This window comes from Apis mellifera, linkage group LG9 (genome assembly GCF_003254395.2).
Source record: "Apis mellifera strain DH4 linkage group LG9, Amel_HAv3.1, whole genome shotgun sequence".
Classification (NCBI taxonomy): Eukaryota; Metazoa; Arthropoda; class Insecta; order Hymenoptera; family Apidae; genus Apis; species Apis mellifera.
This window is the reverse complement of record NC_037646.1, coordinates 7,488,598-7,499,246: the sequence shown is the minus strand read 5'-3', so window position 1 is coordinate 7,499,246 and position 10,649 is coordinate 7,488,598. Positions and strand designations below refer to the sequence as shown.

The 10,649-nt window shown below is 20.1% G+C and overlaps 2 protein-coding genes across 3 annotated transcripts; both read right to left on the bottom strand.

Moving 5' to 3' along the window:
* Positions 1–757: 757 nt before the first annotated feature.
* Positions 758–4,986, bottom strand: LOC409310 (CSC1-like protein 2). Of its 2 annotated transcripts, none has more exons than XM_392828.7 (12): positions 4,791–4,976; positions 4,122–4,260; positions 3,792–4,009; positions 3,408–3,684; positions 3,217–3,320; positions 2,942–3,134; positions 2,760–2,874; positions 2,382–2,578; positions 1,971–2,297; positions 1,613–1,888; positions 1,295–1,528; positions 758–1,191 (listed from the first exon to the last, which is right to left on the bottom strand). In XM_392828.7, the coding sequence occupies exons 1-12, from the start codon at positions 4,808–4,810 to the stop codon at positions 988–990; spliced, it is 2,304 nt and encodes a 767-aa protein (XP_392828.3). In that variant the 5' UTR covers positions 4,811–4,976; the 3' UTR covers positions 758–987. The 2 variants fall into 2 exon arrangements, with proteins under 2 accessions (XP_392828.3, XP_016769596.2); XM_016914107.2 differs by having other exon boundaries at positions 1,071–1,212; positions 4,791–4,986.
* A 515-nt stretch (positions 4,987–5,501) lies between these two features.
* On the bottom strand, positions 5,502–8,815 carry LOC107964998 (putative uncharacterized protein DDB_G0282499). The gene is made up of 4 exons (XM_016914106.2): positions 8,319–8,815; positions 6,586–7,667; positions 6,199–6,436; positions 5,502–5,972 (listed from the first exon to the last, which is right to left on the bottom strand). The coding sequence occupies exons 1-4, from the start codon at positions 8,520–8,522 to the stop codon at positions 5,709–5,711; spliced, it is 1,788 nt and encodes a 595-aa protein (XP_016769595.2). The 5' UTR covers positions 8,523–8,815; the 3' UTR covers positions 5,502–5,708.
* Positions 8,816–10,649: the final 1,834 nt, after the last annotated feature.

Below are 10,649 nucleotides of genomic sequence, written 5' to 3'. Positions count from 1 at the left end.
ATTAATTAAATGAAATTTTTATCGAATATTGTAAAACATTTTATGTTTTCAATTAATTCATTTAAAATATGTAATCCATTTCATTTATGAAAATAGAAATTTTATGATATATATTTAAAAAAATTGTCTAAAAAGAAATTTATATAAATGTGAATATAGCGAAATGGACAATTTAATGTAAGTTTATTAGCCGCATTTTCCTTTATGTAATTTAAATTGTATATACACTAAATAAGCGTGCTATTTACAGAAATTAAAGGAAATTATTAGATGCTAACATTTTTGTAATGAAAACAGAAAATTTGATCATTTCCTAATTTATAGGGCATATTTAAATTTTAAAAACCGCTATTATTAATAATATATTTAAAAAAATAATTGCAAAAGATTAAATAATATATATAACATTTTTTTTATTAATAAAAACAATATTCAAAATTATAATAAAATTTTATTCAAATGTAGTACAATATGTACAATGTTAATATATATTGAATGAATAATAATTTAATTGTTCATAAAAATTATACGATTATCATATGATTAAAAATATGAAAGAAAATTGAAGAATATTGAATATTATTGAACTTTCTATTGCATTATTATTATACATATAACAATTAATGTCTTCTAACTTCAGTATAATTAATTTAAATGAAATATTAAATAAATAATAATAAACATCAAACAAATAATTTTTTACTTCGCAAAACTTAATTTCAATATTTTTATGGGTTTTCAAAATAAAAAATTAAAATTATATATTCATTATATAATTTTTACCATACATGCTTTTTTCTTAATATACAAATAAATTGTTTTCATTTACAAAAAAACATTATTATCGTATTTATTTATACGATATAATGATATAAGAATTTTTAATAATTAATTAGCATAAAATATTTCATTACTATTTTTTTAATCAAATTATTTCAATATATAATATATCGCTTATATAATTAATATCAAATAATTCAAAAATTATCAAGCTTGTGATTCTTTACCATAATCTTGATAAAGTTTCGGACTTTCTTGTATTGAAGAAATACTAGTGCTTTTTAAACTTGTTGGAGTAAAATTAGAATTTGAACCTGTAGATATGGTTTCTTCTAATGAGGCTTGTTTTGTTCGTAAAACGGGTGCAATAAAATTCTGACCAGCTGATAAATCCCTTTTTGGCATTTGTGTCTATATAGGAAAATTATTTTACTATTATTTGGATAATTCCAATTAGTCAATATACTAAAAATTATAATAAAGTTGATTATGCTAAAAATTTTTAAAAATATACTTTAAACTTTGATGTGGATAAAGTAGCACCAGTGACAAGGCCTAAAATACTCGCGGCAAGTCCACTAAGTTGTACTGCAGCTAAAGGTGACAGTCCTCTTCTTACCAAGCCTAGAGCTAATAATGCAGCTTGAGCCAAAATCGGGGCAGCTCCAGTAGCACTTGCTGCTGCACCTGCTAATTGACCACCACCAATGCTTGGTCCATAAGCAAAACATAAATTATGTCTATCCACCTATAATATGCAATATTTATCATAAATATAATATGGTTTTAATTATATATTATTTTTATGCAACAAAATATTTTAACATCATACCAAATGTTTTACTACGAGATACAATAGTCCAAAGGGTGTAATTAATGGACAAGCCAAACTATATACTGTTGTCATAGTAAAAACTAAAAGTAACCAGGCATAATGAGCACCTAATGGAAATTCCCATAATACTGCTTTTCTAACATGTATTCTTTCTGCTTTACTACGTGCTACACATAGTCTGAAGGTATATAATGCTAATTCTGGAAATCTGACTAATTCCAATCCACTTCCAAGTAGAGCTGCAGTAATTACATAATTTACAAATAAAGCACCCTAAAAAACAAAAATTTTATATTTTTATGATTGTAAATTATATTTTATTAATTGTATCCATGTGGATACATTAATATCATACCTTATCAGGTAAAAATACACAATCCCATCTTCCTGTGTCATTTGTCACATTTACAGTCCATTCCAAAAATGCTTGTGCACTTGTTAAACCTAAACTAGGTAATATAAGAACCATTAGTAATAAAAGAAGTAAGGTTTTCGACATTACTGCTCGATTTAGACTACTTCTAGTCCAATGTCTAACTAGTGATTCACTTCTTGATACTAATACGGGCATTAAAGCAGCCACACTAACTAATAATACAGTTGGAAGAAAATATGAGACTATTGGACTAAGATTCATAATTTTCCCTGTAATTGGTAATTTATTCAATGCAGTTACTATTACCTGAAAATAAGAATATAAAAAAATGTAGTAAAAAAAACAAAATAAGAATTATAACTATTTTAATTTATTTAAAAGAAGACTTACAGCTGGTGTAGTAAGAAAAAATAATATAATGCCCAATGCAAAATTTATTAAAACAGCATTCAGGTACCAACATGGCCTTGGTATACTTAGATTTTCCCAGAAAATATCAGAAGGTGTAGGTGCATAATCTACAACCCATTTTAAGCTAGCCAAAGAACGTAAGTGTTTTCGCATAACTTTAGCTGCACCGGGTGTACCTTATTAATATTATTATTATTATTATTGATAATGAAAATTGTTTAATATTATGAAATAAAATAATATTCAATAATTATTTTGAAATTGTTTATAATTGATATTTTTTTGAATAAAATTTAACATAATTTTAATGTCATATATATATATATATTATAAAATTATGATAAAATAATAACTGACCTAGTGTCATAAAAGCTACTCCTAGAGGTCTACTTAGCGCTACTTTTTTTTCTTCTTCAACTAATGCAGTTAATCGCATTTCTTCATTTGCATAAAATTCTCGAGCATCAACTTTCTGTACAAAAAATTGAAATTTTATAAAACTTAAATTATTATAATAATTTTTTAAAAGAATTACATACATTTTTACAACAACATCCTATCACTTGACCACATGGATATGGATACATTTGTAATGGTTCTCTTTTTTTTGCATAATTTTCACAATATAAACGCGCTTGTTCGGCACAATCTCTTTCTACATTTAGTGCCGAAAGTCGTTTAATATCATAAGCTAATGTAATATCTTCTATTGTTAAAGTAGGAAAAGCTTGTCTACACAAAACAATATTATAAAAAAAATAAAATAAATTAAACAATATTTATTATTATATATTATAAAATTAAATTTATATACTTGAAATAATCAGTAAGACTTTGAATATTGCATTGATGTTTTGGTATTTCTGTAATTAATAACGTTCTAGCTGCTAATTCACCACCATGCCTGGAATCTCGTACCTTTTCAATATTATTATTATTTCAATCACAAATTAAAAATAATTTTATAACTTAAATTTATTTATTCACAATTAATGAAATGAATACCTTTTTTAAAAAATGTCTCATAATGTATCCACCAATTGGTAAATAGCATAAAATTAAAATTGTATGCACCCAAATCCATGGAGACATTGGATCTAAATTTGATAATGTTGTATGACCAAATGTTGCTTCATCACCTTGCATATTACCATGAAAATTAATTGGTAAAGCTATACATAATGATACAATAACCATTAAACATGTTAAAATAATCAAATGACGTTCAAATGATATATAAAGCAAACCATCTGGGCCTGCTCGTTTTAATAATTCTTCATCACTAAAATTAAAATTATATAATATAATATATATATCAAATATAACATTTTTATTAAAATGTTATGTATATCACAATTTTATTATATTTTAAATAGTTGATGTATTTACCTAACTTTAAATGCAATAATAATCCATGATAAGAAACCTCTATCAACTTGAGAAATTTGGGAATTAACAGAATTTTCTATACATATTGCTTCTGTATCTCTACCTTCATTATCTCCATAAAATAATTCCACCCATCGCTCATCTGTTTTGTTTAATAATGCAAGACGTCCATAATTCCATGCTTTTTTACGTAATAAACCAAATAAGATAACAAGAATCTGTTAAGTTATATTATAATATTTAAAAAAAATTATAAAAATATGTATATAGAATATATATATTTATATAATTTATAATATAAAAATATATATTTTTTAATATAATTTTTACCAAAAATCCAAAAAAATTCAGCAATAAATTTTCAGGAATGCCTGCATAGATATCAGGTAATATTATTGTTGAATTATGTCTTGGGATTGGAATACAAGTTTCAGTAGATGGAGTTTCACGTATTTCATGTAAGCTTGAGCTGTAATTTAAATAAAAATAATTTTTTGTATGAAATTTATTTTTAAATATTTAATGTTAAAGAAGAATTTTTTATAATATATATAAAAAATATAAATATAAAAAATACGTTTTTATAGTACATATTAATTTTACAAAATAATATTTGCAAGGAACATACAAATTCATTTCTAAAAATAAGTATAAATATAAAATAATCATATTATTTTATATAAATTATCCAATATAAAAAACATTCTATAAAAATAAAAAACGAAAGAAAGAAAAAAAAATACTAAATGTGTTGTATACTATTTTTATCATAAATTATCCAGTATAAAAAATATTCTATAAAAATAAAGAACGAAAGAAAGATAAAATATTAAATGTGTTGTATATTATTTTTATTATAGATAAACAATGATACTAAACGATTAACGAAATTTTCAAACAATTGAAATTATGAATTTACATAATTGTAAGGAAACAATAATAATATGATTAAAATATATAAAAAATTATATCTTATTACTTATTTATTTATTTACTTACTGAAAATTTAAGTAGCCCATATTTGTTGATATATATATTTATGTATAATTAAGTAAATACAAAAGTACATATCAACAAATGTGTGTCAATTTGACACATTGTACTGATTCCGTTAGATATAAGCAATAGCAAGTGTCGCATTAACATAACCTAATCGAAATGCAATGATTGCACAAAGATAATATATGTTGAAATTTATAGAATTTTATTTAGATTTTATCAATTTTCTTTATCTGTTCAGATTGACTGATAACATGATTAATATCATATTTCAATAGATATGATTTAAATGTTTTAAAAAAAAAATCTGAATTTTTATGTTTTAAGACAATACAATAAATAGCAAATTGTTAAAATAATAATAATAAATAAATTGAATAATAATGTAATATATTTGATATTATCTTTTAAAAATTGTAAATCTATTCTTCCATTTTTTTTTCAAAATTTTGTTCATAAAATTTTCATATTTTTTTTTTTACAAAAAATTCAATAATTCATATTTTTCTTTTTTCTAATGTATTAATATTTGTAATGTATATATAGGTGTACATATATTATAAAAGACAAGAAAATTTATTATTTATTATTAATTTAGAAAAAAATATATATATATATATCTGATAAACAAAATTCTTGTCTGTAGTAAATATATAATATATACGTAAGTAAATGTATAATGTTATTATATAAATAAATAAATAAACAGTGTTCTGTTTAATATATATTTTTAGACATTATCATACATATATCATATATATATATTTATTAAATATACATCATAATATATTTATATTTACAATTGATTTCTTTTTATTTATATATATGATATATAAATTCATACATATATTTATATGTTTCAATTAATATTTGCTTTTGATATCCATTATTTTAAAAATATAATATTTAAATTAATATTTATAATCGTTGATATTGATTATAAGGTTGTAATTCACCTGATGTGATACAATCTAAAATCCAAGTTTCTTTTAAACCTTTAACACCAATTATAATTTTTGCTGTTTCTGGATTTTCAGTAATACAACCACCAGCAGCTTTTATGAGATCTTTTAATATATTATAAGGTGGTGTTGTATTTTTTTCAACATATATGCATCCACAAGCAGTAAATAATTCTGGAATATAGGATTTTCCAAATAGTTGCCTATCTTTACGATTTTCCTAAAAAATTATTAGTAGTTCATTTTATAGCATAATATATAAAATATAAATACTTATATAGCTTGTCTCAGTTAAAAGAGGCCACTTAAATATTTCTTTTTTTGTCATGTAAATGTTTATGGCATAATTTAAATAATTTTAAAAAAATTTATTGAAGTAAAAAAGATAAAATAATTTCTTTTATTTGAGACATTGACATTTTAATATGATTTTATATTTTATTTACCAAAACTGCTTTTGAAAAATGTGTCATTTCATATTTTTCTGGATTTAGCCATGCATTGTTTTCTAAAGATTTTAAGATCCATTCAAAACTAACTAACCAACAGCCTCTTATAATACCATGTAACAGATTTATTGTACGTACACCTGTAGTTACTACATGTGTTGTATTTTTTGTAACTTTTAATTCAATTTTTGCTGAACCAAGAGTTCTAACAACACTTTTTACTATATCTTTATTTCTATAAAACCAATATGAAATTATAGAATTAAAAATATATTTGTAATAAAATAAAAAGATTAAAAATAATATGATTTAAAAATAATATGATTAAAAATAATATAATTTATTATCTTCTAAGTAATGAATAAATAATAAAATTTTACTTACTCATTAGACAAACCAGTTGTAACAATATTCAATTTGTGCATTTGTTTTTTCTTTGCAAATTGAACAACAGATGATGTTTTTGTAGGTTGAAAATCATCTGATAAATTTCTTTCTAAAGTATAAATATGTGTTGTTTCTAATTTATTAACATTTTCTTTATTTTCTCTTAATTTTTTTAAAATATCTTCATTAATAATTTTTTTAATAATAATTTTTTTACTAACTATTTTCTTTGTTTTTTTTTGTGTTTTACCATCATAATTTTTTTTTTTTTTTTTAACAATTTCTGTGTTATTTTCATTAACTATCTTTTTAACTTCATTTTTATTTTTTTTATGTTTTTTTCTAAATATTAAAAATGGAGGAGATGAATATTCTTCATTCTGTACAGGAGAGAATGATAATAATTGTGAAGATTCATGCAAAGGTAATAATTTTTTTTTACATTTTCTTTTATTATTTGATGTTATTGAATATTTCATATTTTGATTTGTTTCTGTTTTACTTTCATCAGTTGATTCTTTAATGATTATAGATGTTTTTGAGTCAATATGCGACATTTTACAAGATGAATTATGCAAAATGATTGAATTATTTATATTACCACAATTATGAATTTTCTGTAGAATTACATCATTTCGATGAGGTATTTTATAATTATTAGTTTTTTGCATATCAAAACTATTATTTTTTGTATTTTGTAAGTTATAAGTATTTTTTTGTTTTTTAATTAAATTTATATCATCAGTTGCATTGTTATTTTTTTGTAATCTCTTTGAAGTATCTAGTGATGTATTCATTTGTAATGAAGTACAAACGGTATTCATACTATCTTGAGTTGCTTTAAAATTTAATGCATGTGTATCTTTTTGTTCATTTTCAAAACTTTTTTTATTTTCAGAATCTTTTTGTTTAGATTTATTTTTATATTTATTATTATTATTTATTTGATCAATAGATGTATTGACATTTAAGAAAGTTTGCATTGTATTTAATTCATCCGTTTCAACTAGATTTATGTTTTTATTATTTTCTATCACTTTAAAATTTTCACATGAAAGTTGGCATGCATAACTGTCATGCTGCTTTTGCAAATTATCTGCATTTTTAGAATGTTCTTCTTTTTCTATATCTAATAATTTATCATTTATTATTGTGGAACATGCAATTGGTATAAAATCATTTTCATTTTCAGAAATATTTAATATAAGAGAGTTATCTTCATAATTAATACAATAGTCAGGTTTATGATTTTTTTTTTCATTAGAATCACAAAATATTTTATTTTTCTTTAGTTTTAATACATCATATTTACTATGATTTTTTTTTTCCAATTGTATAGAATGCTGTTTTATAGAATAACATTTTGAATTAATGCTATTATCAATTTTATTTATGATAAATTTCTTTTTTACATTAGAAAATTGTTTTTTATTTAATTGTGTTGTTTTTTTAATATCTTTTCTTTTATATTTGTTTTTTGATGTATTACAAATATTTTGATTTAAATTATTTTTTTCATTCTGACATTTAATTTTATTTGTAATATCTGACATTTTTGAAGATAATTCGTTTTTTTTTGTACTTTCACATTTATCATCAATTATAAATTTACTTGAATGTTTATTTTTAGCATTAATACATAATTCATCTTGTTTGTTAAATATTTGTTTATTTTTTGTTTTTGACAAAATATTATTTTGCACATCGTTTTTGCTTACTCTTTCTAAAACTATATTAACATTTTTTAAAGGAATACCATAAGAAAGAATATTATCCACATCATGACTAAAATCTATTTGTTCAAGTGAATCATTGCCAGAATCTGATAAATTTGGAACACAACTTAAATTAACTTTTAATGAACTTTGTCGATGACAGAAACTACTTCTATCATTTAAAATTGTCTCAATTCTTTTACTTTCATTTACACTCATAGTATTTTATGTTTTTATTTTTAACTAAATCCAGATGATTTTAATGATTAAAAAAAGAATTTTTTAAAAGTGCTCTTTTAATTGATGATTTGAAACATAGTTATATTAACTTAACATTGAAATAGATGAAATAAATGTTTATTTTAAATTTTTATATACATATAAAATACATTATAAACATATATTTTATATATTATTTACATTATTAAATAATTTCAAACATTTATATGTAATGTATCAATATTTATAAAATTATTTGATATTACATTTGAATATACTACATTTAACGAGACAAATCACTAGAAGTTTCACACAAAACATTGATAAATGATGCGTGATAAATGATTTAATTTTAATTTTAAGTTTAAACATAAATATTTAAAAAATTTTATAATTAATAATTTATCTATATTTATAAGACTTATTATATCTTTATTTTATAGATGTTTAATGATAATAAATTATAACATATCTAAAAATTAAATTTTAAAACTATATTTTACACAAAAATAAGATTGAAAGTATTACCACACATAAAAAAATTATGGTCACTATAATTTTCACAAGTAATTTTCACTAGTAATGGTAGTAGAATAAAATCGATGGTTTTTATTCGATGGTTTTTATTCAATGGTTTTTATTCGATAATAAGAATAAAAAATAATGTTCAGATTTATAATATACAATATGATTCTTTTATAACTCGCGTTGTATATCTCAATATCAAATTATTTACCATGATCTTACATAATTTTACTTATAATAATAATAAATAATTTTTTTATAATAAATAATACTACATAAGAATGTAATAAATTAAATTATAATTCATTATATATTAACCATTAGATATACATTAAAATGTGAAATAATGTTAAAAATAATATTAAAATTTGTTCTATATTTATATTTATTTATTTACATCTGATTTTATTATTTTTTTTTTATATTAACGTAATATATTTAATCTTATAAATCTTTATATATTTAATATTTTAAAAGAATAAAAATTTAAAGAAAAAAAAAATTAAATGAATTGTTTGGATGAAACCTGAAAAATTAAATATATTTTTCTAAAAATAATATCAATAAATCTTCTTAATAAGCATTGATAAGCAAAAAATATAATTTTTATAAAATTAATTTAAGAAATTATTAAATTTATATATATATATATATATATGTTATTTTTATATGTTTTTACATTATTATAATAATTTTATCATTTTATCATTTAATGCATTATTTAAATTATGCTGAACAAGAAAAATAAATCGATATACTGAAGAAAAGATTTTAAAATTACATGACAATAGATTACGACAAAAATATATAAAAAATAAATATTTTTTTATTTTATTATTATTTTATAAACATGATATTATTAAATGATTATAAAATGATTAAATTATTATTAAATGATTTTCTTTTTAAAAACATTAAAAAAAATTGTTTTTATATTTATAAATAAAATTAATAGAAGAAATTATTATAAAATATTTAAAAAACAAAAAGATTAGAGAAATATTTTTATCATTTTCTATCAATAATTCAATAACAAGATATACTAGTATTTTCCGGTACTTTCCTATTCTAATGATAGCAAAAAGAAGGAAAAATAATATATCTAAACGATTATATTATATATTTATTTAAATTAGAAGAAAAACTATTTTTAAATATGATATTTACAATGTATCAATTGATTGTTTTAAAAATTATTTATTAATAACTAATTAATATTATTATATTATATATTATACTAATTAATAAAAAATCTATTAAATTTAGAATAAAATATTTATTCTAAATTTATTTACTATATACATTTATAATACTAACTTTTGTTTTGATTTTGTTTTGATTAAGCGTAATTTTTAAATAAAGCTGAATATAAAAAATTTATTAATATGTGGTGATGATAAGCCGATGAATGTCTTTGAAATTAATATTTAAAGTTAGATGCAAGAGTTATGATGCAAATGAAAACATTTTGTTATATAAAAATATCATAGAAAAATGTAAAAAACATAAATCGTAAGAAAATGTTATGAGTAGTCATTCACATGTATTAATAACATTAAGATTGTAGTATCATATATAAAGATAAAAACTTATTTCATTACT